Genomic DNA, 20,122 nt, shown 5'->3' with positions numbered 1-20,122 from the left:
CTAGTTGGATAAGGTCAGAAAACAGAATTATGGGGAGGCAATCTTATAAGAAAATAGAAATTTTAAAATAGTGAAGATATGACTGTTAAAGGTTAAGAAATCATCCTTGTAAATTATTTGATGCACTACAGCCTCTACATCAAGACATAAGAAGCACCATGCTTGATCCTGTAAAAGGCCCACATAGTCCAGCATCCTATTCTCACAGTGAAGAACCATGGGAAGACCACAAGCAGTACCTGAAGGCAACGGTGCTCTCCCCACTTGTGATTCACAGCACCTGGTGTTTGGAGGCATACAGTAAAGGTATAACCATCCTCCCGTTCTGCTGTCCCACTGACAGATACAAATGGGAGCAATAGCTACCTACCATTTCTGTCAAATATATCGAAGTGATTTGTTGCACAACCTTAGTCCAATCTATTAGTCTGCTCTGAAATAAGCCCCCACAATACTTTCACAGAACCATGTACCCCCCAGAAAAGTGCGGGCAATATTCAGCAACTTCCAGTGGCAGGCATTTGAAGGAAATTGTGTTACCTTTAAATGTGATAACAACTGAGATATTTTCTTCCTTTTTACCAATAGCCACAATAGGGGCAGAGATCTCCCCTTTCCTAAGAATAAATGCTCCTAAGAATGACACTGCAGCATGATGCCAGAGGCATTCGGTCACAGGAGCGTGACTAAACTGCTCCAAGCAATCAAACTGCTACTTGAGGCAGTGCCAGACTTTCAATTCTTTTGGTAAAAGTACAGAGAAAGAGAGAAAAACCAGTGTCAGTATGCTAGAATAGGAACTGGGAGTTCAAATCCCCACTCATCCATAAAGCTCACTGGGAAACCTTAGACCAGTCACCAACTCTCACCCCAACTCACCTCAGAGGGTTGTACTGAGGATAATAAGGAGAGGGAGAAAACCCTCTTAGACCTAATGAAATGATAAATAATAATAATAAATAATGGCGCCCTCATCCAACTCATAGTGAAAGATAAGACCACCAACACTCCAAAATTCAGCTTCTTCCCCTCCTCTTTCATCTCAGTGTTGCCTGAATAGAATTCAGCAAGAAGGTGGATGGGAACCAAATTAGAATTAGTTGGTTCTGCCTGCCAGTGACTCTGGCTTCCCCTACTGTTGGTGCTTCTGCTTTCTGCCCTGTCAGTCCCATCGGGTACCAATAGAGACAGGGATATTTGGGTCAGAACCAGTACATGCATGGTCACTCCCTCTAAACATTCTATGAACACATAAACAGGGCCAGCATCTATTGAATAACCATACCCATCTAGAACTATCATTAATAATGTACTGGTAGCATGGTGTATTGGAACATATCTGGAAGACCATTGTATTATGGGGAGTTAGGTATGATGGTCTGCAAATTTCCCCTTTGGGTGCCCTCAAAGTTGCGCAGGTGCAGAGCTTGATCTAGCACTTTTTGGTAGTTAAAACAGTGCAGTGTTGTAAAGCAGAGCTCTCTAAGAGTTATTCACAGCTTGTGAGAAACAGCACTTATTATAGAAAGGCTACCTGGCTGAAGGAGTGGGAGAGGTGGGGCCATATGTCTTTTTGTGATAGAGCTACCTACATCCCCATGTGAGTCATAAGGCACAAAATCAGTTTTGATGCTTTCAGTGTTGAGTAGCATAGCATGGAGATATCTAGACTGCCTCATCCCTTTGTAGACTGCCATATGTTTTGACTACTCCCCTAACCTTGTCAGACATAAACTTAGACATGGTTATGGAAAGGTGACTCCAGGCAAAGGTGCTCAAGTGTCATCTGCACTCCCAGGTAGTATGAGTCCCAAGCCCACCAAGGGGCAGAGGAATCTCAGTGCAGACCTTGCTGCCAACACTGAGGCTGCACATATCACCTGTAAGGAGTTCAATCCATTGCCTGCCCAAGAAGTGTAAAAGATTTTCCAGCAGCAGATGGAGTTGTAAGATCTTGTATTTCCCCTTCTTCTTTTCCTCATCCTGTCAATAATACTTGTTAAAGAGAATCTTTGGTGGTCTACATCTGAATCCTTAAAAAAAACTTGCCTTAGCCATCCAGAACTTTTGTCAGAACACAAAAGTCTTTGGTCTTGTTGGACTCTGCCCACTCTGTTGTGTAGTCCACAACATCCCTACTGCCATGAATTACAACTGACTCTATTTATAGTCACTATGTCTGTTCTTTACACAAGTTCAAAGCTAGAGATAAGCAAGATATGCTTACATGGAAAAAATGGATGGCATGACCCAGCCCTTAGTCTTGCACACTAACATCAGCCCTTTGCCATGACACCCAAGTGTCAGAATATTTGCATATGCAAATAATAGAATTTTCATTTCAATTAGCTTTCTTATAAACCATTTAATTGTCCCCTCTCAGTTATACATCTTCTGCAGTGAACTCCAGCCCACAAAGCATTTGACCTTGTACTGCTTCACTTGATGCTATATCATTATCATTATTGCAAGAAAAACACTGGAATTGCTAGAATTCTTTGAATGGCCAGCTAAGGAATGAAGAACTCGTTGACTTTGATCCTATCTATCCAGCTGTCAGTTTGTGAGCTCATCTCAGAGGAGAGACGTAGCAGATAGAGAAGCACAGTGTCAAAGTACTTCCCATGACAACCATCATTAGATGCGGGCAAGATTTCAGCAGAATGACCAGGTTCACATAGCTCAGGTATGCACATAATTCCTCTTCTAATCTACCATGCTCCCAGGATATTTTCAGATATTATATAATAATACTAGGCATTAAATAAACATATATAAATAAATAAAATATAAATAAAAAGCCACAAAGGCGCTATCTCTGTGCCTACTCACAACTCCAACATTTACTGGATGAAAAACATGAGGGTACAGTGTAGGGATCAGATGGGATTACCATGAGGAATTATAAAATATATATCAAGCCATCGTGTCCACGATGAAAGCAATGTGTTGACTGGGTTTGATATATTGACGATAATTTCTGATTAAATCCCATAAGATTCTACATTCATGCCCTCTTCATGCCCTTTTGACTCTACTGCCCATTTCTCTCTCCTCACATGTCACGTACACAGCAGTTGCTTCGCCAGGCAGGCATCCTGGGCCATAAAGATAGTGGGCAAGTTACTTTGATGTAGTTTTCTTATATATTGTACAGAAGGAATGTGACTAAGCCATCACACTCCAAGTTTCTTCTCCAGATCCATCTCACTGGATGCTAGTTGTAGGGATGGGAATACCCAGAGTGAGATGCCATGTTTTGTGTTTTTACATGACACCACAAGAGAAGAGGGGATGAGGAGATGCTTCTTACATCGGCAGCTACACATTTCCCTATGCTTAGTTCCACCTTCAGACTGTGCAAACAGTCCCATTATCACAAAACATCACAGCAAATGTGTTGGCTCATTTACAACTAAACATTTTATTCAGAAGTGGAAGAGTAAGACTTAAGATTGTAGCAATAACTGCATACCAATCTTCAAAAAAAATGAGCTGCTCATTCTTAAACTTCAGGCATTTGTATTTGCAAATTGCACCGCTCACTTGTGCGGTATGCTCTATTTCATACTTCATCTCTCTCTCTCTCTCTTTTTAGCAATGAAATGTAACCAAGTATGATCTGCCAGTTTTTGTTTCCTCCCGTTTCTTATTTTTCCAAGCTCAATGCATCAGTTTGCAATTAAAAATAAAATAAAATTTCTCATTAACAATTATCAGCATTTCACTGCAAACTTCTTCTAATATACACACCTTTAATGAAATTTTGCCTAATACACACATTTTTGCAAACAGAATGCATTTTTGTCTGGTGTTTTTACTAATTCACGAAATTCGGAGAAGTGTGGCTTTCAAAGAATAGCATATTGTTTGGGGAGCTGGGAGTTAGTTACATTCAAACTAAAATGCAAACTGAACTGAAATTCTTCTCCATCTCACTGTGTAGCCTCAAAAGAATTGCATCTTACCATTAAAGCATTCCCACATGCCTCCAAAGTGCTGAGATTGATTATGAAAATGACCACCGCTGGAAATGTGTTGTTGTTTATAAATCCCCTACAGTGGGAGTCCCCGTGTTTCCCATTTAATGCCAGATCCGTTTCAGAATAACCAGAAAAAAGGACAGTGCAAAAATTAATCTTCATAGTAATTGCCTGTACTCCACAGTAGACACTGATATCTCGTTCCGCTGAAATGAAAAGTGAAGGGGGGAACACATTGAAGTTATTGAAATATATTTATATATATTTATATCTTGTGATCTAAAAACAAAGCAATTCATGTGGAAACAAATGGACCTTCTTTGACAAAGAGTTCCCATTAAGGGTCGGTACAAATACTAAAGAGGTTATGCTCTGCACCAGTGATGTAGGCAAAGTAATTTGACTGCCTTGGGTGGCAGGATTCACTAGGGTAGCAGCTCCCAATGTCCATCTTTCTTTCTCCCTTGTTCCTGATATAGATCTTCCCTCATCCCTTCTTCCCTGTCAGGGAGGGGCATGACACTCTGGGGTCCACTTCAGGTGCCAAAATGACTTGAGCCAGCCCTGGTGTACATCACACCCCAAAACAGCAATACATAGCAGACAATTTATTAGGATCAGCTGACAGTCATGGAATACAGTGGATGCTCGGGTTGCGAACGTGATCCGTGTGGGAGGCATGTTCACAACCCGCAGCGCTGCGTCTGCGCACGCGCGGGTTGCGATTCGGCACTTCTGCACATGTGCAAAGCGCGATTTAGTGCCTTTGCACATGCACAAGCTCAAAACCCAGAAGTAACCCGTTCCAGTACTTCTGGGTTTCGCAGGGTCCGTAACCCCAAAACACACAACCTGAAGCTTCTGTAACCCGAGGTATGACTGTAAATATTTAGAGAATAAGCATGTAGAAAACCCTAGGCTTTAAGAAAAGATCTTCAGCCTGCTGAAACTGGCTTTTAGAAATACAAACAATCTTGCAAGGAAAAGATTACCATACAAGCCACGGCTTTGAAGTAGGAACCCTACCAAAGGAAAGGCCTAATAATTTTCCTCATTCTCTGACTTCCTCTATGCTAATCTGTCACAAACAGGGGAAAACATGAAAGCCTCCTTATCATCACATTCAATGGCAAGCACAAGGATGGTCCACCGATTTCCCTGTTGCCCCAGCTGATTACATCATTGTACCTTCTCTGAAAAAAAATTCCTGAAGCTACCCTTCCCTGTGTTCTCTGTCCGGTACACCGCTCTCTTAGACCCTAACCAACTACAACACTGTAAAAGTTGAAATTCAAAGCAAAGACCCATTGGTTTATCTTAATACCTTAGGAGCATCACATGGTACTTCATGCATGATAGGGTAGCAACTAGAATACACACATGCACACACGATACCTTGCCTGCCTTGTGACTTTGTTTTACCATTTTTGTACATCCTTCATTTGTGGAAAGGAACAACAGACTCTTCCCCTCTCAGACACATTCAGTGCTTTCCCCCTTAGGGGATGAGTATGGTGAACATGCAAATGCACCCCAAGAAGCTTTAATGTGGCAATAAATTGATACCACTCGTATTTTGCATATCATATTCCATTCCAAGGTCCATGCAAAACAGCAGACATTTAATGCAGCATTACATGAACAAAAGGTTAGGTGTAGAAGAATCATAATGAAAAAGCTGGCTTCATTAAATGGGGCATTCAAAGCTTTCAAGCAACTCGAAATGATGTAGTATATGCACTTTTTAAATCTTGCGAGGAACCATTATGCAGCCTTTACACAAAAATTAGCCCTTGGAAACAATATTTCTTCTCACATTTTGCTCGCTGATATTCTCATTTAATGTAGAATGCAGATGAGCAAGTATTCTGAGCACCCAATTCATTTGGCTCCAGAAGTGTACACAGCAGCTATTAATAGCAATTTAGAATTCCAAGCAGCACAGTGGAATAGGTAGGTGATAGAAAACGATATGCACGTTATTAGGAACTATTAGAAAAGGTAAAAGAAAATAAATCAGCAAATGCTATGAAAATATTATAGTAATCCTTGGTTCCTCTATATTAATGCCTTAATCCTTATCAGTTTCACTTGAGAGCAGTGCCCACTAGTCATTACAGCTGTAATTTTAAGAATAACACTCAGCATTGCAGCCTTATTCAGAGAGAAAACATTCATATAAACACCTTTCTTTCTCCTCTGTGATCCCAATGCAAATGCACATTTGAATGTACATCCTTAGCTGAATGTCATGCTTCTCCAAGCAATGCCAGCTCTACCATTAGGCAGAGTGAAGTGGCTGCCTTAGGTGGCAGATACTGAGAAGCAGGGATAGGCAGCAAGACTCTGCTTACCCATAGCTTGGAAGCAGGAGCAAGGCAGCAAGGTTAAGCTTGTCCATAGCTGGGGCTGAGCTCTGTTAGGTGGCTCCTGCCAGCATCCAATGATTTGTCTGCTCTGCAGTTCAGCTGTGTTGCTCCAGTTCAGTCAAATGATATATGTCCAGTGTTAGAAACTGAGATATGAAAGCTAGGAGCTAAATGGCACCTTAAAGCTAGGTTATGGGCGCAACAACGGAATATCTAGGCACACTTTTTTAATAACAAGAATACAAATCTGAAAATGAATGAACTGCAACTAAAATATTATGTTCATTTTTCGCATGGATTAGTCCTTCTGCCCACCCCCCAAATATTCTTAAGAGGGTCTGTTGTACAGTCTGCAGAGAGTGGCTGGACATGGGGAGGCAGAAAAAGATCCTCCTTCCACTCTGCAGTTTCAACCTGAAATCTTAGGCACAGTACTGCACCCAGAGCTCAGAAACTGCTTGCGCTAATGAAATTCCCTGTCGCAAAATGTGCCTAGAACAATGGGAGTTTCAAACACTGTATATGTCCTGTCTCTTATTCCAGGTGTGGGAGCAAATGGCTGGAGTATCGTACTCTCATACTTTTGCCTTGTTTAAGAGCAAAGGATTATGCCAAGATTGTCCAAAGCATTCCAGAAACTAATCTACACTGGTCAGTTATGTTAAAAATGCATTATAAAAATTTACACCAGACGGTGCTATAGAGCAGCAATCCATCATCAATGCGAAATTGCATTGAGAGCTATATTACGTTTTTTTATATAGGGTTTTTACAGATCAGTATAGATCCAGCCCAAATGTTCTATTGGTTGTGCACAAAATAAAATGTGCAACCAGTTCTCACATATACTGTGCTTCATGTGCATATCAAGGCTATTGACTTTTGGCTATTGGCTGAATAAGTGCTATAATGTTGCACTGCAGATTGTGCTCTGAGTTTCAGAGCAACTTGTTATGCAGACAGCTTCTATTAAGCAGGGGAAATGTCAAAGCTTCTGGGTTGCCAATACAGTTTGCACATGCTCAGTGGATACCAAGAATTTGAGCTTGTTTTTAAAGAATTCTCAAATGTGTATTTCCACTGAAGTATTGTCTTAAATGAACAGTGGAAGTCCTGCTGAAAAGTAAGATGACTGAAAATATCTTAAAATGTATTGAAATCCTGGATATATTTATGACTCCAGTTGTAAACATAATACATCATAATCAAGAGCCAAGCACTGCAGTGTTAGAGCAATGTTCAGTGCCCGTAAGATGTGGTAAATATTGTTGAACATAGCAGAGCCTTTGTTAATTCTTTACACGTTGTAATTATTCTTTGTGCTCCACTGCATGGATCATTAATTTAAATAAAGGGGAAGTTATTAGATCTTCTTAATGATTTAGCACTCTTAAAGTGCCGGAAAACTGTTAGTTATTACCACTAGGACTGCCAGGATGAATTGTCGTGCTACATTTTTGACAACATAAGGAGACTTGAATGTCTAAAGTAAATGTACTGCTCCTTCTACATATTGCATGAAATGGCAATTGTCTCTAGATCAGCTTCATAATGGGTTTCTGTGGGAGGTAGTATCAATCCTAGAATCCATTCTTACAATACCCTAAAGGAAGGAGCAATAACTCAGTGGCACAGCACATAGTTTTTATGCAAGAGCTGCCAGGTTCACTCCCTGGCACCTGCAGTTAAAAGAATTAGATATCAGAAAGGTTAAGGAGAGCTGTGCCTAAGACCCTGGAGAGTGACTGCCAGTCAGAGTAGACATTGCTGGTTGGTCTGAACAACTATCTGTTATGGGTTTTTTAGAGGGGGCAGATTGTGCTAAATTCCTGGTGTCATATCCTCCTCCTAATTCCTGGATTTAGTAAAAGTTAGAATTAATCAACGTTTGATTAAACTTTGCCAAAAACGGAAATCCGCTGGCTAATGAGTCAAGCCAGTTCAGCAGACAAAGGCTAGTGATAACCGATTAAAGAAACCATCAGAGGGCAAGATTGCCAGGCAAAGGGGAGTTGGGCTCCTTCTTTGCTGGGTGCTAGTGGGCAGAAGCAAAGGCAAGGTTTAGGGTTTCAACTTAGAATATTGTAGCTGGGGGAAGTCCATGGAGTTAGCAGCGAGAAGGAGACAGATGGGCAGAACTCCATGTGAGCTGGACCTAAGAGACACAGAGAGTGGCTTTTTGCTGTCATTTGAAACCAATTCTACCCTTAAAGGGGAAACCAGACCCTCACAGGATGTGCATGCTCTGCAATTCCTCCATCTAGGTGCAGGTTGTATATGTGTGCAAATAAAACCATATATCATGAAGACACTACAGTCTCTGCTATGCCTAGTTTCTGAAGGAAACACAAACCATGGCTAAGCACCTGAAACCCCTTGAATCTCACCCTGCTCATGGAGATTGGGGTGGCATGCGACAATATGTTCTTATGTACCTACACAGTGCAATGGACTAAAATATCACCAACAATAAATGGAAATGCAGGATAGATTTAAATGCATTAATCCCGTTCAGATATTTGATCTGTGTATATAAGGTAGTGAATGAGTAAGTATCAGGATTGTGCTCACAGGCCAGCTTTCAAGTGTCATCCACTCAGGGTTTCCATCTCAGTTGCGGCCAGCAGGGTGGTGTGGGGTTTCTCACCTGGTTTTCCAATTCTACATACTGCTGTCCATTACTGAGAGGGAGAAGGAGTGGGGCAAGACAGCAGGGAGCTCAGTGTGGTGCAAGCGCAGCAGCAACAACATCATCAGATTGGCTGCACCACTGTGACTGCACTACACTGAGCTTTCTGCTGACTTACCTATCTCCCTTTCAGTAACCAGCAGAGACACATGGTGTTTTGAAGAAGAGAAGAAGAAAAGTTTGGATTTGATATCCTGCTTTATCACTACCCTAAGGAGTCTTAAAGCGGATGACAATCTCCTTTTCCCTTCCTCCCCCACAACAAACACTCTGTGAGGTGAGTGAGGCTGAGAGACTTCAGAGAAGTGTGACTAGCCCAAGGTCACCCAGCAGCTGCATGTGGAGGAACCTGGTTCACCAGATTACGAGTCCACCACTCTTAACCACTACACCACACTGGCTCTCTCTCTTAAAGCCAAGTAAGCAATGCCACAATGCCCACCCTGACTGTCCAGCTGCTACTGCCAGGTCAGAAAACTTGAGGAACTGCTGCCAATCAGTGTAGATATTACTGAACTGGATTGACCAATAACCTGACTAGATATGAGGTAGCTTCCTATGTTCATGATAATTCAAAGGTTACAGCATGATGGAAGGATAGTCTATAAGTGTTTGGAATCCCCAAGCATACACTATGTATCACTATTGCTAATTTGAAGATAAAAATTAATCACCAGTATTATTGTCCCTTTAATTGAATCAATAAAGTTGTAGAAGCATGATTGAACTATATTTTTTGTGACGCATTAAATCACCAGCGGAAACATTAGGTGAAGTCTAGAATCAGCTTTATTTTTACAGTCTTTCCAAATGCAACCCGTGGTGGCAAATTAGCTGCTGATCCCTTTGTGGGCTTGGCAGTAACTGTGACCACTTCTTCAAAATAAAGATCTGGGATTATCTATAGGCAATAAATGCCAATTTTGGCAGACACCTTCCTAAAAGCTGGCTACCACTAACAAAATAAGCATGAAGAAGTTGGTGTAACACTTCTGAAAACATAAGGAAATAACTCACAATGTTGTGTTCATAATGTTATTGCACAATGTTTGTTCCAGTTTCCTATTTGTAATCATGGAGTTGGTTCCAGGATAACTAGCCAATGTGGTACTCTCCAGGTATTTTGGACTACAGCTACCATCAGTTCAGCTAGAATAGCCAATGATGATAGATTATGGGAGTTGTAGTTCACAATATCTAGAGCGCACCTTCTAGAGGGCACCTCATTGGTTAGAAATTAGTGCCAGGTCCACCAGTGCATCTATTAATGGGCTTAATTATGAAATGCAAAGCTGAGCATAACATTCACAAGTAACCCGATTTTATTTATTTATTTAAGTAAATGTGCATATTTTTGAACACAGCATTGAAAATCTGGTATTGAAAAACAAGTTTTCTCCAGCCCCTTTCTATATCTTTAGTGAGATCCTAATTACATACTAAACAAAATATTGAGCTGCTACCACTCAGGCACTACCACTCATCAAATAAGTTGATGAAAAGCAGGTGAAGAATGCCATATCTCCAATCATACTTCAAGAGTGACTCACAGGTATACTCTTGTGTTGCTACCACTTCTGGTGAAAACAAATCAATAATGGGCCAGATTCAACCAGCCAGTCCTGGTTGGAAGCTAGCGGAAGAACTCCTGCTCATGCAATGGAACTTTATTCACCCTCTCCTCCTTCCAGAAACACCATTTCTCTCCATCTTTTCTGGAGGATCAGGTGAACCCTCAGTACAGCGTGCAGAGGTAGGAGATGAGAGATCACTCCTTCAGGAAAGCAAAAACACTTGCACCATCAGAACAATCTCCTTATGTTGAACACCAATATTTATTACCCCTCCAGAGGGAGTTAGTGCATAATATGTTAACCTTTGAGGGAAAGTAAGGGGTGCAGTACAAGTCCTAAATGTTAGTAAATTGCCCACAAAACACCACAGGATATTAAGTGGTTCCTTTTTAACCCACCCTAAAACTGCAATTGATACGCTTACAAGAAAACAACTCTTTCGGAACTGCAGCAGGATTCATGGTCTCAAAGGGTGCAAACGTAGGTGGAAATTTCAACCAATTTAATCACAAATAATTAAAAAGTTATAGAAACTTCTTTTTAAAAAAATCAGATGCAAATCTGACCTTTGAGGGGAGGGTCTTCCATTGAAAACGCCCTAGCAACATAACCACAAAGTAGGGGGCCCCCAAAGCAAGGCCTGCAATGAAGAACTGGATGAATGGTCCTTCAAATATTCATCTCCTAATCTCTTCAAAGGTAAGCTTAGAAACATATTGATAACCTACACTGATCTTTTAATATGTGTTGAATATAATATCTTCTGTTAACAACTTTGTCACTGTATTCTGGAGCAGTTTACATTTCTGAACACTTTTCAGAGTCAACCAGAGTGTAGTGCATTACTCTAGTCACGTTCCAAGAGCATCTTCCTGGTCCAGCCTCATCCAGACAAGAATGCTACTGGTACACTTCTGCCTACTATGGTGCATAGAGCTCAGTGGGCATCAATCACAATCAAACATTCTGTCTACAGAGACCAATATCTACATAATCTGGACTCTATTTTCATACTTAGTTTGATAAAGGAAAAAGCATTAGGAACTGGCTGCTTTGAAAAGAGAGGAGAGGAGGAGAAGAAGAAACTATTCCTATTTACATAACGTAATAGAAGAATCAGAAACACATCTGTTTCATACATACTAAAGGCAACTACCTGCGTTGTACTTTTTGGTAAGATCCAGTGCCGGAACTCACCATGAACACCTCCCTTGTTCTCTTATAATGGCAATGATGCCCACCTGAGAGTTGCTGGAACTGAGTTCCAGTGAGTTACGGCTGAAAAAAGCCCTGATAAGATTTATTACTTTCACTAAAGCAAAGGAAGCAAATCTCTAGCAAGGGTCTAATCTGTTCAATGCTCTAATCTCTCCCCAAACCACAATCTTCACTTGTCCTGCTCTGTGTCCTTCCTGAGTGCTTTTGTCTGGTTAGAATGTGTCCTTGAACAGTGACAAGGACCTCCTTCTGCGCTGTGCATATAAAGCAGTATCATACCAGTTTGGGCTACCCACCCCCAACACAAAAATCATGGAAACTGTATTTTCCAAATATAGTCAACGTGAACAGGTGGATTGAGGTTTTTTGGGTTTTAGGATTAAATAGCAGCCATGGGGAAATCAATTTCAGGTCGAAATCCTGATAGGGCTGGGTGACATTTTGGCACACACATTCCTCTGCTACAATCCCAATCCATATCAGGGAGGTGGCACATTAGGTATTTACTCTATAAAAAATAAATAAATAAACCTTGCTTGAATGATGCCATATCTTGTTTGGACCTAAGGAAATAGCTTCCTATACTTTTAGAAAGAAAGAAAATCCATTTTAAATATTGTCAACAGCAATCTGTGCAAGTATTCTGTGCCTAGTGAATTAATGCACAAAAGCAGCCTTCACGAAAGAGGATGAAACCCTGTTGTTATTATGGGTAGCTGCGCCCATGGGTAGCAAGCTCTGTGCTACTTCAGAGGAATTTCACTCACCATTAGTTAGTTAATGAGGAGTTTGTTCCAAATGCTTCATTTGCTTTAAAGCTTTGTAGTCTCTACAAACAAGCTAACAAAGGACTTATAATTAATATGTTTCAATTAACACTTACCAGGAAACCTGCTGTGGAGGTTGGCATCACAGTTGTATCCATTGAACTGCGCGGTCACTGTGAGAAACTTTGCAGTCAGCAGGAGCAGCAACCATGCTCGTTCCATTGTAAAACCTAAGGAAAACATGAGGTGATTATTCTGTGTCCCCATTTACTGCACCAGAGATACTTATTGTGATTGTTTCATGATCATTGGATCAGGTCTGAAATAACAAGGATCCGCTGTGAAGTTGACCATCTTGCCTGATTTTAAAGCAACAGGTCTATGGATGAAAGAATGGCTGATCAACAAAGGCTCGCCAGGAGGAAACCCACCTCATGGCATAGGATGTCTCTGCTGGTGTTTACATCCCTGTGCCTAAATGAGAGGGCATTATTTTCATGCCTCTTGTATTCAGTTCATTACGTTCTTTGTGCTCTGGCACAGCTTTGAACTCCTTTTCTTCCAAGGTTCTCCGCTGGGTTTTTGTGCTTAAACTATACATCACAGAGCCCCGTACTGTTTTCCCAGATGGGTTTCAGGCTGTGAACCTAGGCAAGGGAAGAAGCCTGACAGAGCACAGTAAGAGGACTTATGAGTACACATGTATAGGATTGCTCTGTAAGTGTGCTGGCTTCTGTGCCACATTGTGTGCACAATATCCAGGTAGGAGTCTCCTCGTGCCGCTCAAAATAGATAGTTGGCATTAATAGCTTCTTCTAGTAACACAACATAGGAAGATGCATTAAATTGAGTCAGGCTACTGGTCTGCTCAGATGAGAATTATCTACACTGACTGGCAGCAGGTTACCAGGTTTTCAAACAACAGTTTCCCAGACCTGCCAAATTCCAGGGAATGAACCTGGGAGTTTAAGTATGCAAAACTGTGTGCAAAGCATAGGAACTGTGTGCAAAGCATAGGACCTTCTGTGTGCAAAGCATAGGAACATTGGAAGGTGCCCTTCTGGAGAATCAGATCATTGGCCCATGTAACTCAGTACCATCAACAGTGACTGTAAGTGGCTCTCCAGAGTCTTGGGTTAGGGTCTCTCCCTGGAGATGCTGTACTACTGGACTACATCCCTCCCTCCTATAGGCAGCGGTGGTGGTTGCTGCTGTTGTTTTAATTTACATACCGCTTACATGCCAAAATGTAAGCGTATGTTCTACTTGCCAGTATTTGACTATCATGGCTATGGATTATGTTCTGCAGTTCCTTTTTGCTCACATTGAAGTCCTTCGGATTCAAAAGGGACCTCTTGCTTTTGTTACATTTGTTTCTTTTTAGGTGGCACAAAAATTCAGGCTTCTCCAACTGCAATATGTGCAACTGTGGCTATCACTTTTCTTCCTATATATTTTTGTCTGCTGTATCAATGGGATAAATGCTCATGTTCATTATCAGAAAGCTCTTTGGTTCTTTGATGCTGTATTATCAAAATAATATTGGAACAAATCTGTGGCGAGGCTTAGCGGTCAAAGCAATCGTTCCTACAGCATTTAACAATCTGAAAAGTGGCGCTGAGCCACTGATCAAATATGAAGTATGACATTTGGGACATTTGTGCCAGCACCTATTGCTTTCCCTTCACTAAAGACTCTCCAGTTTATTCAGTTGTATCCAATGATTATTCCAAAAAGCATATATTATAATGTGATAATAGCATTATAAACAGTTGGCTATCTAGCCTGTTTCAGAATCATATCACAACTCAATCAGAAAGAAGGCTGCTTATAAATGCTCAAAAATACGTTTAACCTGAAGTCTCTACATCTAATTGTGAGGTTTCAGTGTAACTAACTAGTATGAAAATATTTGAATTTTAGTGCAGTTCATTTCAATTCCAAGAATGAGAGGTGCAAGTAGATTCTTTGAAATATCTATTTGAAGGAGAGAATATAAATTCTTTCCTAATGGAATGAGACAGAAGCCTTGCCACAAATTTCAATAACCAGGATAGAAGTCCACTACACTCCCTCAAGTATTAACAGACACCAAATGCATGCAAGACAACCAGAAACTATTGAACTGTTCGTAGTTTTATAACCTGCTGAGTTATGCTCCTTTGGGATATTTAATAATAGGGAGAATCGTTATTCTTTAAATAATGATCATTACACAAACATTATTTAAGAATTTTACAAGGACAAAGAACTTTCTGAAAGAATAATAGCAAGATGCTTGGTATATTTAATCAGAATAAGTTCCACTGGGTTCAATAACACTTACTCCCACTTAAGTGTAGTTAGGATTGCGGCCTTGATTCCCTAGGTAATTTCACTTTGACCCTTTTCCAACACTGCATGTGATATGCTTATTTTTATAAATTAACTGCTAATAAGCGGCTTGTTTGGTTGCACACATCTGCTCTTCAAGAACAAATGACACAATTTTCATAACAGCAATGATTTTTAATTTTATTTTTTTTAAAGCTATGCATCTGTGACTCATGCTAATGAAACAATTTTTCTTCAATCTTGCAATGAGCAGCTTATTTCCAGCTGTGAGAAAACAGAGTTGTTGCACTGCAATTCTGTCTTCTAACTCCATTCTGAAAAATAAGTTGCCTCTGAATCTTGTGACACTTGTGAGTTCTGAGAGGGGAACCTATAACATTTTGGTGAGCATGTTGCTTAATGCATACAGATGGTCCCAGTATAATCCTCATGATCTCTGCAGAGCAAGATCTTCTCCCCACTGTCAGAAGGAACGTTCAGTTTCTTTCAGAGAAGTCAATCCATGAACTAGATAGATCAATGATCTGTCTCGGTAGAAGGCAGCTTCATGTTATAGGATATTCCCATATTCCAGATGTGAATGCAGATCAAAGTAAATATCATTTGGGTTTAATTAACCTGTATACGCTTGCAGAGGGTGAACTAGAGAACTTTTGTTATGAGGAAAGAATCAATAGGGAATAATAAATAAATACTTTATTCAATTATGAAATTTTCTATCCTGTTGTATTCTCCAAAGAGACTGAAGGTGGCTAACAAGAGATAATAATTACATTAAAACAGAACAAATCACAAAACAATAAACAACCAATTTAGCAAATTCCTCCAGCATACAAATATACATAGAGCTAATGCAAGTAAAAATTTCAAAGCTAACCAAAGTTTTCACCAACCACCTAAAATAGGTACCATGGTGGGGCCTAATAGAGTTCACTCTGCAATGCTTTCCATGGGGCAGATGGCAGAACAGAAAAGGTTGTACCGGTATGTTGAGTTGACACCAGCCTTGCCTCCCATGATAGAGGGATAAAACAAATAAGTGAACATATAAATATAAATTGTTCACATATGACTGAAGGTATTAGCAATTAGATAATCTTGTAGCTTCTCACTTCCAGCTTTAAAATAAAGGTAGTATCCCTTTATCGCTTAGAACCATTCCTGATTTCATTTCTTCAGAAAAAGAAATTGCCTGAAAGAAATGTGCTATTTGGTTGCAGTATAATACAAGCTTATCTAATCCTGAAAAGTTACATATACACCTTTGGGTATATAAGGTTTCTGATATTTCATTAAGTAAGCACACAAAATGCCAGTAGAATCCTAAGCCTTTAAATTCACAATTCCCACAGTTTTTTTAATTTAAAAACTCAGTGCGGGGAGGTAAATTTTATGATGAAATTGAAAACTGATTCCTTTATGTACTTTGACTCTCACTCAAAGAAACTTTGAAGTCATACTGGAAACAATTTTGGGAATCATCTAGTTGAGAGGAAAAGGGGGAAATATGTGCCATTCACTATAATATATCCTCAGATTGAGAGTAATAGTAAGTGGGATTGTATGCCCACTTTGGTTATCATCAGAGAACGATGAAAACCTTCTCAGAATACATTTAACTATTAATGTCCGCATGCTGTTCTGAACTACATCAATAACCAAAAAAGGATTTTATTTCAAAGCCAACTTATTTCTCAATCGGAAATGCATAGCCATTTTAGAGAAACAAAAATAATGTCCGGTCTTCACGTTAACAATTTGAGATTACTCTTCCAGTCATTGAATTAATCCCTTCAGTTGCAATGGAATCCTGATAAGAAATCTCCCTTATCTATCTTCCCCATTTGCATCTCTTACTGTGCGAACTTGCTAGACTGACACCATTAGCTGGGTAAAATTGTCTGTTCCGCTTCATGGAACCAATTGCAAAGTTTTGTGTTAGATCTACTTCACCATCCTAAGACAATTTCCTGTCCTAGTGCACTTCTCAGATCAAAAGAACAATGTGCAGCGCTGGATTTCAACAACTACAAACCAGGATTTAAAAAAAAATGATCACTTCCTCTCACACTGGAACTTTGACAGAACTTTGCTTCTCCATGCCCATAATCAACATCCAACAACTCAACAGGAGTTACCCATGAACCCTTAATGCCTGACAAGTGATACAAAGGAAACTTGGGTGGAATGTACACATCCGTTGAGACTAACCGAAAAGATCTTGGACCATTTTTAAGTGGCTTACATGAAGGGCACTTACCCAAATCCCCTGTAGCTGTTGAGTCAGCTGTACTCCATGTATCCTGTGCTGCTGCATGTAATCGAGTGTTTAACATCACTGCCTAGCAGAACTTTTTCAGAAAATACTCCATCTCCTCTGATGGGGAAAGAGACACTCATTATGGAAATTCTTTTTAAAAGTATGTCTGGATATTAGATGGGAAAGGCTGCCAATTCTCAAAATGCTTAACAAGCCTGTTCATCACCAGACTGAAATCGGAGTAGTTTCTTTATGATGGCTTTTTCAGTTCTGTGTCCTTAAAAAAAAAAAAAAAACTATGCTTTTGATCTTCAACTTTCCAGGGTAGAAATATTTCAAGAGGTCTGTGGGGGGTGAGCAATCAATCTGGAGATATTATTCTGTCATCAGCTCATTGAGGGAAAATCTTGTCTGCTCAAAAGAGAGAGAGAGAAGAGAGAAAAGAAAGCCTGGAGATAGCATCAGCCAGTTATCAGTGTTCTGTTGTGCTTTGTGAGAAATTTCTAACCCTTTTTCAATTGTGATCATACTCAAAACCAGAGAGCGAGAAACAGGGGGCAACACATTTCTTGTTGAGATAAAATGTGATATGTGATGTTGCTGTGAATGCAGTTGTCATCAGAATACAATTCACCAGCAAGGTATCTATATACATACAAAACCAGCTGAACATAATGGAATAGATCAAGCAGCTAGAAACTGGGATACAAGAAGCTAGTGTTGACCAACATGCAGGGTGTGGTTGTTATATTATCCCGCTAAGTCTCTTGATCTTATTGTTTTGGCATGTTTGATCATTAATTTTAGAATAAGAAAAGGAAATGATGATAAATCTTCTCACTGCAGCCAAAGTGACCACCAGTAAAACCTTGGGGGAAAGGCTGCATCAATAACAGCATAGACATTAAAAATTGGAAAGATAATGTATGTAGTCAAATTAACAAATTTTATTAGAATGAGGAAAGGCAACAGCTTATAGGAAACTGGAGTATTTTCATAATGCACTGAAACTTGAAAGGTTTCAGTGGCTCATTTTACTATGCTGCAAATAATGTTTAAATGCTGTGGTGATTTTTACTTATCATTAATGTATTTATCGATTTGTTGATTTACTTACTGATTTTGTTTAAAAAAATAAATCTTCTGACTTAATATGTGAGTCATCCTACTGCAGCTTTACTGTATGTTTAAAAAATCATTCTGCTGGGTTTTTATTTTATTTTGGAATATTCCATATAAATGACTACAAAGAAACAAATCTGAGCAGATGGCAAACGGAACACCTTTCATACCAACAGCAGGAAAGAAACAAAACAGATTTAAGTCACAGAGGGTTGGGTGTGTGCCAGACATAAATAAGGGATGTAGAACCTTTATCAGCACAAGGGCCACATTGCTCATACGCAACTTTCTGAGGGAAGCATGCCACTGATGGGTGGAGCTAGAGGCAGAAGTGGGAGTGGCCAGAGGCAAAAGCAGGTGGAGCAAGAGATAAGCCTCTTACTGTTGAAAAGTAGGCTACATTCCAGAGGTTTCTGCACCAGCTAAAATTTCTGAACCATTTTCAGAGGCAGCCCCACGTATAATGTATTGCAGTGAGTCAAGGATGCAGCTTCCGAAAATGAAATCTATAGCAGCATAGCAATCCCTGCAGAGATAGCAAAACACCCCACCCATTTATTTGCTGGTGCAGCAACCCATGGTGGGCAGGAGAAACCTCCCCTCACTAGATCTGGATCAGAGATGACAACCACAACAACAACAACAATTTATTATTTATACCCCTCCCATCTGGCTGGGTTTCCCCAGCCACTCTGGGCGGCTCCCAACCAAATATTAAAAACACAATACAGCATTAAACATTAAAAACATCCCGAAACAGGGCTGCCTTCAGATGTCTTTTAAAAGTAAGATAGTTGCTTATTGCCTTGACACCTGATGGGAGGGCGTTCCACAGGGCAGACGTCACTACCCTCTGCCTGGTTCCCTGTAACCTCATTTCTCACAGTGAAGGAACCACCAGAAGGCCCTCAGCGCTGGACTTCAGTGAACGATGGGGGTGGAGACGCTCCTTCAGGTATACTGGGCCGAGGCCATTTAGGGCTTTAAAGGTCAACACCAACACTTTGAACTATGCTTGGAAATGTACTGGGAGCCAATGCAGATCTCTCAGGACCAGTGTTATATGGTCTTGGCGACCACTCCCAATCACCAGTCTAGCTGCCACATTCTGGATTAATAGCTTCTGAGTCACTTTCAAAGGTAGCCTCACATAGTGTGCATTGCAGTACTCCAAGCATTCCACGTAGAAAGCTGGTATATACTGAGTCAGGGCTTCAGAATCCCAGAGTTTCAAGCAGGGATCTTTTCCAGGCCAACCTGGAATTGCCAGAGATTGAACTGGGGCCATCTGCATGCAAAGCATGTGCTCTACCATAGAGGTACAGTTCCCCGCTCCTGCCCCCATTTCTAGAAAAGAACAATTCTCATGTCACTGTGCCATTTTGACACCACAAGAGAGCCATGGCCTGGTAAATTATGGATGTGCCAACCACTGAATTTACCTGAAGAAATTCCCATTAGCATCTGTTGAAGTATGTATAAGTAAAAGACTGAGTAAAACCTAACTACTACCTCACTCAGTCAGTAGTTACAATGATTTCACTCAGCAGAGATACTGTCAAGTGGTAGAAGCTGGAATGCTGAAGAATTATTCACATTTTTAAGATCTCCAGTTAAAGCCAAGGCAGGATCACTCTCTGCTTGAAAGGAATCAGCAATAGAATATTGCTTAAGCATCATAAACAAGTGTACTTAGGGCACCTTTTTATCCTTGGGTAGATTTACAGTATGTGAATCTTCTGATTTTATGATGTCATTAGTATAAAATTTTTCTTGCCTTTTGGTCTTTAGCGGAGGTTATTAAAA

At 40.3% G+C, this 20,122-nt stretch overlaps 1 protein-coding gene across 1 annotated transcript in view; it reads right to left on the bottom strand.

Annotated features, from left to right (window-relative positions):
• ZPLD1 (zona pellucida like domain containing 1) overlaps nucleotides 1-17,244 on the bottom strand; it is a 35,666-nt gene extending 18,422 nt beyond the window's left edge. The window contains exons 1-3 of the mRNA XM_081859777.1: nucleotides 17,195-17,244; nucleotides 12,717-12,830; nucleotides 3,969-4,189 (exon numbers count right to left, since the gene is read on the bottom strand). Of these exons, the coding sequence (XP_081715903.1) occupies nucleotides 3,969-4,189; nucleotides 12,717-12,822 (327 nt within the window). The 5' untranslated portion in view covers nucleotides 12,823-12,830; nucleotides 17,195-17,244. The remainder of the gene's footprint in view (nucleotides 1-3,968; nucleotides 4,190-12,716; nucleotides 12,831-17,194) is intronic.
• Between the last annotated feature and the right edge of the window lie 2,878 nt (nucleotides 17,245-20,122).

This window comes from Podarcis erhardii (genome assembly GCF_964252035.2).
Source record: "Podarcis erhardii genome assembly, chromosome: 4".
In the NCBI taxonomy this organism is placed as follows: domain Eukaryota; kingdom Metazoa; phylum Chordata; class Lepidosauria; order Squamata; family Lacertidae; genus Podarcis; species Podarcis erhardii.
This window is presented reverse-complemented; position numbering and strand designations above follow the sequence as displayed.